The sequence below is a fragment of the Natator depressus genome, chromosome 23 (genome assembly GCF_965152275.1).
Source record: "Natator depressus isolate rNatDep1 chromosome 23, rNatDep2.hap1, whole genome shotgun sequence".
NCBI classification, from domain to species: Eukaryota; Metazoa; Chordata; order Testudines; family Cheloniidae; genus Natator; species Natator depressus.
This window is the reverse complement of record NC_134256.1, coordinates 17437176-17454961: the sequence shown is the minus strand read 5'-3', so window position 1 is coordinate 17454961 and position 17786 is coordinate 17437176. Positions and strand designations below refer to the sequence as shown.

The 17786-nt window shown below is 46.8% G+C and overlaps 1 protein-coding gene across 1 annotated transcript in view; it reads left to right on the top strand.

Moving 5' to 3' along the window:
* TRIM28 (tripartite motif containing 28) overlaps positions 1-17786 on the top strand; it is a 51063-nt gene that overhangs the window by 14926 nt on the left and 18351 nt on the right. Inside the window, exons 2-5 of the mRNA XM_074937107.1 lie at positions 11805-11917; positions 14545-14677; positions 15479-15614; positions 17550-17666. Of these exons, the coding sequence (XP_074793208.1) occupies positions 11805-11917; positions 14545-14677; positions 15479-15614; positions 17550-17666 (499 nt within the window). The remainder of the gene's footprint in view (positions 1-11804; positions 11918-14544; positions 14678-15478; positions 15615-17549; positions 17667-17786) is intronic.

Genomic DNA, 17786 nt, shown 5'->3' with positions numbered 1-17786 from the left:
AGGTACCAAGAGTTGCTCCACTTTTTGCTCTTGCATTTGAACTACTCTATATAATAGGTCCCTTTTTATCTATTATCATATAGCAGATCACTGGCCTGATCCTGCCCAAAATTCTCAAATGAGGCTTCAGTATGCCCAAACTCAAAGGGACCTACTTCTGCTTCCCTCTAAGGGTTAGTCTCTGTGGAACTGGGTCCAGCTTCTGGTTCATCAACCCTCTGCATCGTTCCCCTGCCAGCTGGACACACTTTCTTCCCTACAAGTGTAGCCTTTTGGTTCTGGACCAAAATCCTGGTTCCCATCATCTTGTCTGCCCTCCTTTCTCGCCTAGTCTTCCAGGGCTTCCCAGGTGTAGAGAACAAGTCCTGGGCTAATTCACAGAAGACCAGGAGAGGGCTAATTCCTGGGGTGATTGTATCAATCCCAGGGTTGTTACCCTCCTCTGGGGAGTAGGCCTTCAAACCCTGGGAAGTCTCGTTTTATAAGGACTGGATATGGGAGTTTCAGAACCATCTCTGCTGTCACCCTTGTGGTATTCCCCCGGACCTCAGTTTGTACAGGGAAGGTCAGATAATAGACAGCACCATGCACACAGGTGCGCTACAGCTGGTCCCACCCAACTAGTTTCCCTGAGACCAGCGTGATGGCACTTCTGGAGTCCAGTAATGCAATAATGGTCTGATGTCATTCATCCTAACTGGCCATGTGTATCTATGGAGCCATTGTGACTCCCACAAGGTTTATCAAGCCACAAAGACCTTCATGATCATCCCCCCCCCCCCCGCCCCCCCCCGGTCGCATTGCATGGGCTCATCCACATTAGGGCACTGAGCAACTATATGCCCTACTTCCCCACAAGCATAACATCTGTATCCTGCTCAAAGGAAAAACCCGCACAACACCTTCAGAAGACAAACCTGGGAGCTTAAATTCGTAACTTTGTTAACTTTGTTAGACCCTAAAAATCATGAACTTAAAGACTCTGGATTTATGGCTCAGTACAACAATCTATAACCCACTATTCCAGTGGCTCTCAACCTTTCCAGACTACAGTACCCCTTTCAGGAGTCTGATTAGTCTTGCATACACCAAAGTTTCACTTCACTGAAAAACTACTTGCTTATTTTTCTATTTCTGATATTGTCAGCACACTATTACTGAAAAATTGCTGACTTTCTCATTACCATATAATTATAAAACAAATGGATTGGAATATAAATATTGTACTTGTCAGTGTATAGTATACAGAAAAGTATAAAGAAGACTTTGTACTGACTTCTCTAGTATTTTATGTAGCCTGTTGAAAAGTAGGCATCTATCTAGATGAGTTGATGTACCCCAAGGGGTACACACATCCCTGGTTGAGAACCACTAACTGTCCTACAACTGCAGAGGTGTAACAATTTGTTCTACTTTGTGTTTTAGCTGTGGTGCTCCCAAGTACCATTCCTAGACCTGAAGAAGAGCTCTATGTAAGCTCTAAAACTTCTCTCACCAACAGAGGTTGGTCCAGTAAAAGATGTTACCTCACCCACCTTTTCTCTCTCATTTCATGGGACCAACACTGCAAACAACTGTTGTCGTGCTGTTGCAAATCTTCCCTTTTCACTTTGATGTCTGCTCGACTCTCTGCGAACAGCATATAAAACACTTCACTTAGAGCCCTGCCCGGGAACTATTTTTAACCTGCTCCTATCCCGCCCCACAGTACCCGCTCCTACATTGTTTCTTCCATTTTTATCCTACTCCCACCCACAAAAACTTTAGATACCGCAACAGATTCCCCCATGCTACTAAAAAACAAAAAGGTTGGTTAGTATATTTTATATATAAATGGAATTCAGGCACAATTTTTACCACTAAAAATAAGACAAATCTTGCTTAAACTATGAAATAAATAATAAATAGCAGTTTCCCTGATAAATTTGAGAGATTTTGTTTTCCCACAAGTACTGCAGTCTGGGTTTTTTTTGGTCCACCCAATCCATACCACAACAAAGTGAGTTTTACCTGCTCCTGTTCATATGGCAGCAGGACCTGTGGGATCCCAGTCCCACTGTATTGCTCTAAGAGTTGCAACTGATGGGTGACCCTTAAATTCAAAATGAAATTACTTTATATCCAAATTTTCACTGCTTAAATCACATGAGCATAGGTTTCATTTTTGTTTATATGTAGCTATGAAATACCTGCATGCAGTTATGATCACCAGTAGTATTGAACAAAATTATTGGTTGCAACTGGATTTTAGAATGAAATCTGGACTGAACAGCTGTGTCCCCATAGTTCTCCAACCTGGGGTGCCTTTTACAGTGCTGTGAGAGTAACAGCTCCTGGTCTGCGCTCTCAGCCTCCAGCATGTAAAGGATTCCCAGCTGTACTTTGAGTGCTGTGGCCAGCCACTCTTGAATTACATTGCAGAGCAACACCAGCAAATTCCCAGTCCCAGACTTTCCCCCAGGAATGTGTATCTTGTACTGCCCAGCCCTCTCCCGGACAACACAAGCTCAGATGAAGTCTGTCGTTTTCTTAATAGAAAATGATATTCACAAATCTTGTTTATCCCAAATGGAGTTTCCCAAACACTTCAGTCCAAGCACACTGGTTTAGATTAAACAAGTTTAACTACAGAAAATAGATTTGGTGATTACAAGTAATGAGGTACAGAAGTCAGAATTAGCTGCATTTTACTTTTTTTTCTTTGTAACCAACATCTAACTTACCAAGCTGTGATTTCAAAGCAAAAGTCTCTCACCACATGTTTTAGCAGTCTTACTGGATGAATTCCTTTCTGCCAGGATCCCTCCCTAGTCCAGTAATACGTTTTTATCCTTCAGGTGTTGTCAGTGCTGTAAGTAGAGATGACGGGAGAGATCTTTTGGGGTGTCTGTTCCCTTTTCTTAGTTTTTTTTCTTTGAAAATCATTTCCAGCTGAGGTTCCAGAGACTGCAAGTCTGGGGGGGTTGGGAATCTCCACTTTTTCTTTGCCAAAATGTAGGTGTCTAGCTCATGCCCTTTTTTTTTCTACCAAAGAACAGCTGCTTAACCAAGTGATAATCCGTTTGATTTTTTTTTTTTACACCTACCTGAGGCCTCAGTTTGCCTTTTGTCTCTGAGGAACTGGTTTGTGCCTGATTTTTAAACTTGGAACATCTCAGCAATGTCATACAGTAGAATTTTATTGTAACTTTAGTGTTACCACACGTTATCAGGACAATCAGCAAATTGAGTTTTCAAATTATACCTCAAGGCATCCTTTGTACAAAATTTCAGTCTTGTAACCCCGGTGAACATAGTGGTACAGACTGTCACAGTGACTTAGGTGTAGGCACCAAATGAGTCACATGGAGCAGGGAACATCTAGATTTTAAATGTGGATGCAAAAAGGCAATGTCAAGGCCAGAAAGGAAGGACCACTGTCATTTAGGGCAAGTCTACACTTAAAAGGCTGTATCAGCTGTTGTAGTGCTTAAATGAATATGCTCCTGTGCCATTGGGGGAGAGCCCCTTAATCAATGTCCCTGAGAGGTGGTAGGTTTGTCAATGGGAGGAGTTCTCCTGTTGCCATACTACTGTCTACATGGGGTTAATACGTAAATCAGGTGTGGAGTTTTCACACCTCTGAGTAACATACTGACACAGGTCTGTAGTACAGAATTGGCCTTAGCCTGATCTCTTGCATAACAGGCTGGAGAACCTCTCAGTGGTTTTGAGCCCAGTAACTTGTGATTGACTAGATTGAATCTCTTAGAACTTGTGTATACTAGGAAAGGGGGGAGGGGTGTGTGTGTGTGTTAACTTGATTGAAAATCCCATTAAATATCAGTGTGGGCACAGTTACCTGGCATCTATTTTGGATGGTTAAGTTATAGCCTAGATCAGTTGATTCTCAGACCTCAGTGGTTCAGGAGCCAAATTAGCATTACACAAAAGAGCCACAGTTGTATGAATTAATGGTTTCATTTATTATAGTACTTTATATTTAAATAGCATGATGGGAAATATTTATATATGATCACAGCAAAATGATCAATATTGCTATTAACTTACATTTGTTAATTAAATCAGTGTTTTTTAGATGTGCTGCAAATTGCTGCAGTACATTAGAGACATTTGCAGCTTGTGAGCCTCAGTCTGAGTATCACTGGCCTAGGTCCTTCCCTATGCTTTAACTCCACGAATGTAGCCTGGGCACTGTTTCTTTGCTTGGACTACTTAGGGCATGCCTATACTCAGGGAAAGTTAAGTGCTCTGCGGGATAGGGGTAAAGAACTGCCAAGTCATGTGACTCCCTGAGGTCAGCTGATGAGCAGGTCAGCAGCCAGGTGATGGCTGCTGGGTGATAAGGTGAGTTGCTGGTGGAGTTGACTAAGCTGTGAGTGAGAGGCACCAACACCTGCAGTTGTGGATTAATCTGTATAAATGAGTTTGCAGATGAGGTGCAGCCCTCCAGCTCTAGACAGCCAAACTGAACACTGCATGTATGGCTCTTTCTGGGGTTTGGTGTGGGTTGCCCCAGGTTTCCTACTGCAACTTAAATATAAGGGCTTGTTGCACTGGGTTTGTTTATTGCACCATTGTAACTGCACTAGTGGAAACCCTTCATTTAAACATAGTGCCTCAGTGTAAAAGGCGTGCGCCTGTGCAGCTTACTGTGGGTTGAGTCACTCGTTGCACTGGTGCTGCACATGTGCATGAGAGGGGGTTTGTTCTAGTGCAGTTACATCAATGCCCTGAGCTGTACTCTGCTGTTACTTGGATTCATTTCCTTGTGGGAAAGTCTGGAAGCTAAATGCTACATGGGTTTTCAGCCTGGCTTAGTGTCAGTTTTTTCAGGTTGGAGTGGGTAATAGGTGCTCATCTAGCTACCTACAGGGATGGAAATAGTTTTGTGGTGTTGAAACTGGAAGAGTCTTGGGACATACTGAGTTCTTGCTGAGAGGCTGGAGGCTGTTTTAAGGTGCTTTGTGCACTAAAGATCTGTTAAATGCAATGACTCTCTAGCACTCAGAGCTTTTCGGGCTGGCTTTTGTGACTGCTTCCTTGTGTTGGGTTTTGGAATGAATTGGTATTGTTGGGGTAAGTAGAAGGCTGGCCTAAGGCCTTATCGTCATTTACCGTTCTGCTGGTTAACTAAAGGGTTGATTCTAAACCAATTTAGTTAAACTGGTTTAAAGCACTATAGGTACTCTTAATCTGATTTAAACCTATTTATATTGATTTAGCTTCAGGACCTACTTAAACTAACTCAATACAGGCCTGATTGAAATAGGATTAAGTGTCTACACCATGGTCTGTGCTGGCTTGTGTGAGTAAATCTGTTTAAAACCACCAGTGTCATCAAACTGATGCAGCACTGATTATAGACAAGGCTTAAGGCCTGAGGAGGGGGAGTGCATTTCAAGCCAGCTCTTTCCCATTTGCTGCTGGGCCTCAACACCTCCTCTTCCCCTGCAGTGAGGGGGACTTCCAGATACAAGCAGAGTCCTGGCATCTGGCTTAGCCATGCCATGGAACAGTCTTGCTAATGGGCTAGAGCAGCATCCTCTTCTGAGAGGGATTTAGGAGGGACAGGTCTTTTGGAGGAGAGAAGTCCAGTCATGTGGACACCTGTAGCTGAGTGTATCCTCTAACTTGTATAATCTTTTGGCAGCTGTCCCCAGGAGTGCTGATGTTAGCTCCTAGGCTGCATAGTGTAGTTTGGGGGAAGTTTAATGCAGGAATTGTCAATAACAAGCAGGAAGGGAAGAATTGCTCTAGATAAACCATGTCTCAGGAAACACTTGATGTCAAGCCTGGAAAATCCAAAAGGCTGCAGCAGTTTGGAAAAAGCAACACACTGGAGAGGGAGGGAAGTTTGAGGAGACTCGACTGGCAAGCAGGATCTCCTGGGAGTGACTGAAGAGGTTAGGCCTGCCTAGCTCAGGATGGCAGGATTAGTAGGATTTGGGGTAAGGCTGCTGGGTTTTTTTTAATAGTCTTGCTCTGAAGTTCCTGCTATTAAAATGAACATTTGGTATGTTTCTTCACTGGATGCTGTTGTTCACTGTGTACAGAATAGAAGTAGTACAGATGTCCAAGCCCAGTTGGACCTGCGGTAAGCATGGTTGATGTATAGGATGTGGTGGCCTAGGGACTGAGTGGTAGAATTGTGGAATCCCACTCCAGAGGAGATAAAGGCATGAGGCCAGAAGGATCTGCTCTAGGAATTATTTTGGGGAAGTTCTATGTCTGGTATCATACAGGGTGTCAGGCTAGATGATCACAATGGTTCCGTGACTGGTTCCCCCCGGGGTGCCACCTGAAACTGGGGTACCATTGAGCCCTCTGACCCACCCTCACACTGTGCTGCTGTGACAAGTTACAAAGCCCTCCAAGCTTGCACTTTCACCAGCATTCATGTAGGTAGGGACACACCCAGCTGCAGTCACATGCAGGCTCTCTAACCACCAGTCTAGGGCCCCAGAACAGTACTGTCCTGCCTTTCAAATCTGGCCAGTATATGGGTTTAACACCTGGTCTGCCTCTCCCTCAATGTGAAGAGGACCATACACACTTACAGTAACCAAACTGAGATTTTCCCTAGAGGCCTTTGTCAAGGTTCCTTCCCCACTCTGAACTCTAAGGTACAGATGTGGGGACCTGAATGAAAACTTCCTAAGCTTATTTTTATCAGCTTAGTTTGTACCTTGGGGAAGTTTTTAACCTATTTTACCTTTTGCCCTTGGACTTTATTGCTGCCACCACCAAACATCTAACAGGGATATAACTGGGAAAGAGCCTGTTTGGAAACGTCTTCTCTTCCCCCCCCCCCCCCCCACACACACACACAAATCTTACACCCCCCTTCTTGGAGAAGGTTTGATAAAAATCCTCACCAATTTGCATAGGTGAACACAGACCCAAACCCTTGGATCTTAAGAACAATGAAAAAGCATTCAGATTCTTAAAGAATTTTAATAGAAGTAAAAAGAATCACCTCTGTAAAATCAGGATGGTGAATGCCTTGCAGGGTAATCTGATTCAAAACATAGAGAATCCCTCTAGGCACAACCTTATGTTACAAAAAGACACAAACAGGAATCTACATTCCATTCAGCACAGCTTATTTTCTCAGCCATTTAAAGAAATCAGAATCTAACGCATATCTAGCTAGATTACTTACTAAATTCTAAGACTCTATTCCTGTTCTGTCTTCGGCAAAAAGCTTCACACAGATGGAGAGAGGCTGTTTCTCCCTCCCCCCAGCTTTTGAAAGTATCTTGTCTCCTCCTTGGTCATTTTGGTCAGGTGCCAGCAAGGTTATCCTAGCTTCTTAACCCTTTACAGGTGAAAGGGTTTTTCCTCTGACCAGGACAGATTTTAAAGGTGTTCACCCTTCCCTTTATATTTGACAGCCGTAGTCAAATGCACACTGGTTTGGATTAAAACAAAAGTTTAAGTACAAAAGGATAGATTTTTTTAAGTGATTATAAATAATAGCAAACAGATGAAAGCAGATTACCTAGTTAATAAACACAATCTCAAACTGATCTTAACATACTAGAGAGGTAGGATATGAATTAGCAAATTCTCAACCTGAGTGATAAACAGGCTAGCAGATTCTTAAGGCACAAGCTGCCTTGGCTTTGCAGCTTGGGTTTCTCAGGTTTTCATACACAGGCTAGCAATCCCTTAGCCTGGGACCATCACTTTCCCCTGTTCAGTCTTTATTCCTCAGGTGTTTCCAGGTGTGATGTTGCAGGGAGAGTGAGGTCCCCTCATGATGTCATTTCCCCCCCTTTTATATCTTCTTCCCACTTGCTCGAAAGCTCTTTTGCCACTGTGACTTGGGTCATATAGTTCCCATTGTGTAGTGCTATGGTACACAGTTCGCAGGGTAGTCCTTGTGCTTGTGTGCATTTCCTCCAATAAGCCATTAACATTGTTAGGCCTTTTAATTGTTGTACCTGAAAGGCTGCTTGTGGTTGTTTTCATCCTACAACATGTTTCAGTAACGCGCGCACACAGCTAAACTTCATACAACGATAGCGCATACAATCCAAGATATTAATGTCAAGCAAATAAAGACTTTTAGAATACTTCACAAGGCATACTTTATACAAAACCTATCCTAATTACATGACAGTGGGGAATATTGGGGTGCCAGGGTGTCAGGTTCCTTCTGGCCTTGGAATCTGAATGAATGAAAGGATTGGGTGCAGCTAGCCTTGCTACTGTGGTACTGGCAGCTGACTTTCATGTGATTATTAGAGACCCAAGGTGGGTGACGGTTATAGCTGTTGTTGAACTAACTTCTGTGGGTGAGACAAGCTTATGAGCTTACACAGCTCTTCTTCAGTAAGCTCCAAAGCTTGTGTGTCACCCCTAGAAGTTGGTCCAATAAAAGATGTTACCTCACCCACTGTGTCTCAACATCCTAGGGCCCACATGGCTACAACACTGCATCAAACTTGGTTAGGGGCTAAACACTCATGTAGCATTGTACAAGTTTGAGGATTCAGGTTTTAAAAAGAGCGGTTGAATTCCTCTTATGCCATTATAATCTTTAGCAAGTTAATGAGTTTGTTTGCTTTTCACACACAGACCTCATGCGATCCTAAGCTCTAGTGATCTGAAGAGTAAACTCAAAGGTAGGGGCAGCTCCTTGTATGAGCAGGGGATAAAACTTCCACTGGTTCTGACATATATGAAAAATCAAACTAAAATCGTGGAAAAGCTGAATGGCACTTGCTTTGGTTCCATGCTCAACAATCTAAAAAGTGGAATGCTGTGTTTCAGAGTGGGAGTTGGGCATGTTACCACTGGCAGCTAGCTCCCAGACTTGGGACTGGGATGCTGACAAACTTATCGTCAAATTGCTTTGTCAGAAGTCCTGTGTATAGATTTTCTGCTCTAGTTTCGTACTTAGTTCGAAGTGTCTTGAAATGGGAACTTCCAAGTCCATGCTGGGGGAGATGTTTCAGCTTTAACACCTGCCCACCCTTTTGAATGTAACTTTGTAAGGAAAAGGAAGCTTTTTGGGTTGCACTGCTTGCAAAGGATCCTGTACAAATTGCTGCATTCACTCTGTTTCTGGCTTGCTATGACTATTGTGGGACAAAGTGATGACCACTTCAGGTGCTTTGGCCACTCTGAAGGGTTTGTCTTGTTCCTGGTTGGCATGACTACTGCTGTTCTCAGCAGAAATCCTTCCCTTCAGAATGTAGAGACTGAATTTAAGGCCTTCTTCCCACCTGAATTTCTCTGGAGCTGCGTCTCCATGGCTGCCACATCCACAGCTCATGCCCAGGTGGCTACAGCATTGTTTGTTTTGCTTAGATGCTATGATGATGATGCCTGGAAGTTGCCCATCCCACTCAGGCTGTACCAGGCTGAAATTATCCTTCTGCTTGGTAGCTAGATAAAATGGGGTAAGGATTAGCCAGAGTACCTTATATTGTATACTCCAATTGCTGTGACTGGGTTACACAGCACCTGTAGCCTTCACAGTTTCAACATGAATGCACGGAAGAACTCCGTCTTTCAGCATCTCTTTATTTGGTGGCTCTTCTTCCCAGTGTCCTTTCCCATCGGGGCACTTTCCTAGATAAACTAGGAACTGAGTGTTCTGGATGGGTACTTCCCAAGGCATAAGATTCATGTCAGTTACTGAGTTGATTGTGGCAGATGAGCTGTTCGTTCTGCATCCAATTCAGCCACCAACACCAGGCTGGCTAGGCAGCAGAGCCAAGCAGGATAACGCACAGGCTGGAAAATAGTTGTAACGGACGTGCCACTGCAGTTGGGTAGTACTTGCCACTACTTTCTCCATAATCTTGGCACTGCCTTCCTGTCATCTCCCCTAAGGGGGAAAGTTATGCTGCTCAGTGGAGGAGCTTCCATTATAGGACAAGGTGCAAAGTTGAGGCTTGGTGCCTTTTAACACAGGCTAAGCCTGCACTGTGATGAAATGTGTAGACTCTAGACTCTTGAAGCTTTGGAGCCTTTCCCAGGCAAAGTAGCAGAACTGCTGCTTGGGGGATTGGCTGTGTAGCAGGCTGGGGTTGGTTGTGGAGTGGCCCGTACTATAGATCCAGGCATAGGAGCAGTTAGGCTATGTCTGCCTGTTCCCATGGAAACCTGCCTGGGCCACTTGGCTTGCTATGTGGATGCAGTCAATGGAAATGGCTGAGATTAGAATCTTGTGACTGACTTAACTATGCAAAGAGCATGGCTCTTAAATACTTTGTTAGGCAGAGGGGTCTGGCCAGGTGGCCCGTTGGAGTGTGGTGGAGGTGTTGAGAGCTGTTTTTTCAGCCCACATTTGAAAGATGCAGGATCTCCTAGCTAAAAGGGATTAGCACCTGCTTAGACTGCAAACCTGTAGAGGTTGAGAGTGTTTGTATTGTGGGAAATCTGTTTGCATAAATGCAAGTCATCCTGGGAGTATGGTTCAGCTAGCATGTTCCTGCTTGTTTTTCCTGACATCCCCCATTATATTAAACATCTTTGTACCATAAACATTCCAATAAGCGGGTCAACACTGTTCATAACACATGACAGGTGCTTAGATGCTGTGATGATGGGTGCTGTGGAAAACCAATGGCATAGTGTAGACATGGGGTTTTTTGTGCTTCTCTGCAGTTTTAAAAACGGGCTTACTTACCTCCATGCATCTAAATTGCTGATCATGCTTTGTACTCATGCTAAACATTGTGGAAACTTACTAGTAATTAAATTGCTGTAACCTGTTCTGTACATGCAGAATATATCAGATGTATATTCTTGTGAGGTTTGCCAAGCGTGCTGTGCACTCAGTAGATGTCTCTGGTCTGCTAATATCTGGAATGTTTTCTGCAGAGATCAGAGAAGGTGTGTAAGGGTTATGGAATTTAATGTGCTGTAAGCAAGGGGAATATAAATGAGCAACAGTGAGGATGTAACAGTTGCAAGACTGTTTCCCAGATTGGTAATGTAGTCAACTTTCTGTGCTGTGCTGATTGATCTTCAGTTAATAAACAGAGCTCTCAATACAGAAGCACCTTGATGTTCCATGAGCCCAAACTCCAGGCAGAACCAGCTCTCCAGTTCCTCATGAGTAACCCTATAACCTCTCCATTTTAATGGCTGCTCCCCCAGGAGGCAGACACACATGTGGGGTCTTCCTGCTCACTGGGGGAAATTCTGCTGAGTTCTGGGCACTTGAAAGGAGGCTGGCCTGCCTCTCTACCTGTCACATTGTGCTGCCCTGCTGTCTTCTGCTCAGGTGCTGTGGGCACAGACTGTGCCCTCTGACATGGCAGACTGTTTTGGGGGGAGGGAAATTGCTCCATCTCCCCATACTCTTGCTGTAAGATGTGTAGGGTCCCTGTGGCTGGTGTTTGAGTATGGAGGCCCCCTAATGTTGTGGTCCTTTTAGGCTGGAGGGACCTAACTGGACAAGGGAGAGCCCACTGACTGTTCCGCTTGTGGAGCGTGAGCAGCTGCAGAAGATTTTCAGTGCATGTTGCAGAGACCCTACCAGACAGCCCTTGCATCCCACATCCATACCTGCAGTGGCCATTCAGAGATGGTGCTAAGTTTCAGTATCTTAGCCCCGGTCTACAGATGTGTGTTGAAAAAACTAGATTGCTCAGGGGTGACTGACAGTTCTACCAACCAAACTCCCAGTGTAGACAGAGCTATGTTGACAGGAGGGCTTCTCCCCCCGCTTCTCAGGGAGGAGGATTAACTACACCGAGGTGGCCCCCCAAGGATTAGTTACATATCTGCTGCTGCTTCCTGTGTGCATGATGCTCTCTTCTGCTCCTTTTCCCTTGCAGTGGTGGACTGCCCTGTGTGCAAACACCAGTGTTACCTCAAGGACATAGTGGAGAACTACTTCCTGAGAGACAGCGGGGCGGAGGCAGCCACAGACAGCAAGGATGCCAACCAGGTAGGGGTGTAACCTTCCTATCCCTTCCTCCCCAGAAGGGCTCTGATTGACCCCTCAGCAGAATACAGTTCTGCTCCCCACCCTATTATTCCCAGCTCGCCATGCAGGCTGGGCTTTGAAGGGGGTGGCTTGCAGTCCCTCCTGCCATAGATCAGCTCAGTTCTCCTGGTAAAAGGAAGCAGTGCAGAGCACCTGGCCCTTCCTTTCCTGACACCGTGCTCCACACTGAACCTGGCTGCTGAGGTCGGATGGGGCTGTATTGGGGATGTTGAGGCACCCCCAGGGTATGCCCTGCCCAGGGCAGGCAGTGCACTCATGGGTGCTTTGTCAGGCCCCTTTCGGAGGTGGTGATTTGTTACGGTAGCACCCATAGGCTCTGCTGTGCTGGGTGCTGTGCAAACACAGTAAAGACGCAAGCTTGGACCTCAGCGATTAATTATAAATAGACCAGACGGGAGTAGGGAGGGGATGGGACAAGACTCTTGATGTGTCACAGCAGGACTTGGTCCTGGGCCTTGATTTTTTGACACTTGCTCTTTCTAAGATGACCCATGTGTCATGCTAATCACTGTTACCTGTCTAGCTGCCCCTGGGTCCCCTATCTGAGAGCATCCCCTCGGGCGTCCGACCTCAGGCCTCATCTCCCCGACTTCCACACTCTTAGACCCGTCTCCCTGTGTACCAGCTGTGCTTACCCAGCAGGTCCAAACAGACCAGTGCCTGCGGTTCTTCTGTTTGTGCAGCAAATAGTGACCCAAAGAAAACAGCCGCTTTAGAACTAAGTGCAGCAGTGGGAACACAGCAAAGCATAAGAGAGGCTGTTTTAAGGCTGTCTACACTGGCAATTTACAGTGCTGAAACTTTCTCATTCAGGGGTGTGAAAAAACACCCCCCTGAGTGCAGTAAGTTTCAGCACTGTAAAGCACCAGTGTAGACAGGGCACCACTGCTGGGAGCTATGCCCCTTGTTGAAGTGGTGTTTTTAGAGAGCTGGGAGAGCTGCACCGTGACCACACAAAGCACCTTAAAGTGCTGCCAGTGTAGACTAGCCATTAGGTACATGTCTGTCTCAAATAAAAGCTCAGGTGAGGCCTGTCTTACCCTGACCTCTGCCATCTGAGGGCCTGTCTGCCCCATCATTGAGGGCCTGTCTTTTTATCCAGCCGAAGGCTGTTCGGTCAGCTTGGCCAGCTCCTCAGGTGGTGGAAACCAGAACTTGAAAGTAAATAGCCTAGGTGTTTTCTGGAGCAGTTGTCAGGCCATTACCCAGGGATTTCAGAACTCAAAACTGTGGTAACTTAATTGGTTTTCTCCAGGCGGTGTCAGGATTAAATCAATGGGGACAAACGACTGCTTTCATCCAAAGCTCCCTTTTTGAGTCTCAGGCGCACACATGCCATAGCAATAGTTTTAGAGCACACCCAAGTAGTTTACCCAAAGTCTGAGATGGTTTTGAGTGATCAGTAGCTGGGGTTCTGGGGTCCCTCCTTCCATCCAGCTTTAGGGTTGCCAGTTTTGGTTGGACATATTCCTGGAGGTTTCATCACCTGATCTCTTTAATTTAAAGATTAATCTTTAATTCTTGGAGACTCCAGGACAATCCTGAAGGGTTGGCAACCCTACTCCAGCTGCTGGGGAGAAGATAGTAGTTGCTGCTCAAATAAAAGCTCCCTCAAACTACTCCAAAGTGTTCTTTTACTAAATCTTCTATAGCTGCTAACTTAAACAAAGCACATAACTCAGTGACTCCTATTGAGTCACCATAATAACCCCTAGTGGGTCACCAATTCTCCTAGCTTCAGTAAGTTGCTCATTATCCCTTATCAGCAAAGCATTGCTAGTCATAATAAAACTTGTGTCGGGCACTCAAAACCGAGGTTGGCTATTCACACACCCCCTTCCATTCTCATAGTCCATTAACTCTGTTCCATCCTCCCGTTCTGCTGAGCAAAACTGCAAACATGCAGCTGTTTGGCCTTGCCTCTCAAAGTCCTATCTAGTGTATTTGCTTTCAACTAAAGGTGGCAGGACACACAAAATGGCTGCAGTTAGGTCACGTTCAGTTCTCTCATTACAAGGCCTGTCTGCTTGAATGAAGTCCTTGTGTCACCCTCTAAGCGGTCTACACTACAAATGTCCACATCCCCGAGTGAAATAAGTTATACCAACCTAAGGGCCAGTGTAGACCGTGCTATCTCAGCCTCTTGCAGATGGGAAAGAGCTCTGTGAGCTTAAAGTGTCTTCATCAGAAGCACTACCGTGGCATTGGTGCAGCTGCACCTCTATAAATGATGTAGTGTAGACAGGTTTGGAGCTAGCCTGTACTATAACTTATTCTCTGCCTTAAGACTATTGCACATCTGCAGCCCATCTCCTTCTGTTCAGTCTGAGTTGGAGGACCTCAGTGTTGTGCTCCCAGGGTCATCTGCTCCGTGCAATACCACGGGTGCCCATAACTGCACTGGGAGCCAGGGACGCTGGACACCCTTGGAAACTAGCCCTGGTGTCTGTCCTTGCCCTGTGCCTAGACTTGTCTCTACAAGGTCTTGGTGTAATTTGAGGCACTAGGCTGAGATTGTTGTGGGGCTGGTGTGTTCCTTGGTGCTCACCCTTTCTCCTGTCCCCCAGTGCTGCACCAGCTGTGATGACAACGCCCCTGCTACCAGCTACTGTGTGGAGTGCTCAGAGCCGCTGTGCGAGACATGTGTGGAAGCCCACCAGAGGGTGAAGTACACCAAAGACCACACGGTCAGATCCACAGGTCAGTGCCCCACCACCCTGCCCCACGCCTGGCAGGGGAATGCTGAGCTAGCCTGGTACCACCTGCCCCTTGAAGAGGGGTAGGGTGGGGGCTGGGGTCATGGAGTGTAACCACTTCTCCTTGCCCACCCAGAGTGCTTCACTTGGGTATCTACACAAGAGAGCTGGTTTAAACCAATTTGGCTAAATCAGTGCAAACCCCTGTTTGTGCTATCTATATTCTGTTCAACTTAACCTCTTCTGGGTGATACCGTCCACTCCAAATGGAATGAGAGCATCCATCTGGGGTTGTACTGCTTAACTGAATCAGTTTGAATTCTTCCCTTTGGGCAGGATGCAACTTTTTCATGTAGACAAGGCTCCAGAGGCAGAAAGCTAGGTCCCAACTGGTGAGGGAGAGGACTTCGGTCTGAGGCTCCATGCAATGCCCACTTTCTGGTAGCATGGGCTCTGCTGCCCATGGCCAGCACTGGAAGCCTTGAAGAGGGGATCTGGGAAACAGATCTGGACATGCAGGCTGTAGTTGGGCATGTTGCACATGACAGCTGAGCAGGCTTCTCCTTCAGCTTTGCCCGTGCCCCATAACCCAGACCTACAGCCCCTCTGGATCCACCCCAATACAGAGCTCTGCCATTATCCCTCAGTCCCAGCCCTGTCTATCCCCCCCCCCCCCCCCCCGGCTCTGCCAGTGTCCCTCACTCCCGACCTGCAGGCCACTCTAGGCTGGTGGCTGGCTGCTGTGGTTGGGGTGCCCCTGGGGCTCTGGCTGGAGGAGAAGGGTAATGCTCACATTCTGTTCTAGGCCCTTCGAAGTCAAAAGAGGGTGAGCGCACAGTCTACTGCTCCGTGCACAAGCATGAGCCCCTGGTGCTGTTCTGTGATACCTGTGACACTCTGACCTGTCGGGACTGCCAGCTCAATGCCCACAAGGATCACCAGTAAGCATGCACACCCGCTGGCTGTACTCTGCTGCGAGCTTCCCTGTCCGTTCTGGAGCAGGGCTGTGCTGCCCCTACTTCTGCCTGGGTTCCTAATGGTGTGGCTGGCCTGGGCCAGGCTTGCGCTCTCTCCCACACTGGGCTGGAGATGTGGCCACCCACTGCCAGTCTGTGCCGTACTTTCTTCCAGATGGGACGGCTGTAGCAGACCTCTCTGCTAGCCTGTGCATCTTTTCTCCTGGATGGCATGGCTGGGTCGGCTGTGCCAGACCTCTCCGCTAGGCACTGCTGGCCTCTGCCATGTTTCCTGGCTGCTGGTGGAGTTGAGGCAGCTAGACCAGCACTTTGTGCTGTGGGTAGGTTGGGTCCTGGTGTTCCTTGACCTGTTCTCACCTGGGCCCCTGTGATGGTTCTCAGAGTAGCCAGAACTGAGTAATTTTACACTCCTGCCTCATCTCTGTTACCACTAGCCTGTCAGCCACCCAAGCAATCTCCTCTGGGCTGTACACACCTGCACTTAGTGCAATAAGGGGTACCCCAGCTTATGTGATTCAACTCAGGATCAGTGCCTTACATGGTTCTGCACCCCTGAGATGTTTCTAGTGAAAACAAATTTATTATCTGAGTCAGGAGATAGTGAAGAAATGAACACACAAGGTTACACACCCAGCAAAATACGAACATGCTTTCTAGAGACTGCTAACTTCCTGTCTAAAGTTCATCTCACCCCAGATGTCCATTCCGACCGAGGTGGGCTGGGCGTCCGTTTTCATGGAAGTGAACACAGTGCTCGCGTACTTCCCCCATCTTGTCTTCCCAGAACCAGGGTTGTCTTCTGTTCCCCAAATGTAGTCCAGCAAACCTTTTGATGTATGAGGTTCCCTTCCCTTGCTCTGTATTCTTCCCTGTTGACTGCCTATTTAGTTGGGGATTGGCCCTGCCTTGAGCAGGGGGTTGGACTAGATGACCTCCTGAGGTCCCTTCCAACCCTGATATTCTATGATTCAATGTAAGCATGCCTGTGTTTTTCGCTTACAGTGCTTAATTTACTTGTTGGTTAAGAGGCAGTCAATTAAAGTCCCTTTTCTGGGGGAAAACAGGAAACCTGTTTCGCTGCTGTGATACAGAATAAGAATATATATTGTGTGTGTACGTTTCACAACAACATTAATAACCAGTGTGGCCCTGGCTTTTGTTTGAGACTTTCCATGATGTACTTAGGTGAGCCAAAATGTGAACACCAGAACCAGGAGATCATTGCAACCCCTTGGCCAGCTGGCATTGAGGGGTTCATGGGTCATAGAATCATAGAATAACAGAGTTGGAAGGGACTTCTGGAGGCCATCTAGTCCAGCCCCCTGCCCAGAGCAGGACCAGTCCCAACTAAATCATCCCAGCCCGGCCTTTGTCAAGCCTCACCTTAAAAACTTCTAAGGAAGGGGATTCCACCACCTCCCTAGGTAACGCATTCCAGTGTTTCACCACCCTCCTAGTGAAAAAGTTTTTCCTAATATCCAACCTAAACCTCCCCCACTACAACTTGAGACCATTACTCCTTGTCCTGTCATCTACTATCACTGAGAGTAGTCTAGATCCATCCTCTTTGGATCCACCTTTCAGGTAGTTAAAAGCAGCTATCAAATCCCCCCTCATTCTTCTCTTCCGTAGACTAAACAATCCCAGTTCCCTCAGCCTCTCCTCATAACTCATGTGTTCCAGTCCCCTAATCATTTTTGTTGCCCTTCGCTGGACTCTCTCCAATTTCTCCACTCCTTCTTGTAGTGTGGGGCCCAAAACTGGACACAGTACTCCAGATGAGGCCTCACCAATGTCGAATAGAGGGGAATGATCACGTCCCTTGATCTGCTGGCAGCTCCTGCACCTGTTCTCTGCCTGGCCAGCTCTGAGTGTCACTCTCCACTTCCATCTCCACAGATACCAGTTCTTGGAGGATGCTGTCAGGAATCAGCGCAAGATGCTGGCTGCGCTGGTGAAGCGCCTGGGGGACAAGCACGCCAACCTGCAGAAATCCACCAAGGAAGTGCGCACCTCGTATGTAGCCCTGCTGAGCATCCCAACCATGGGGGGTCCCTGTCCATGCTGCTGAGCCCCAAGGAGGGATTTCCCTCACCCCCAAAGATGCACAGGGAAGCCCTTTCTTTTGATGGGGGA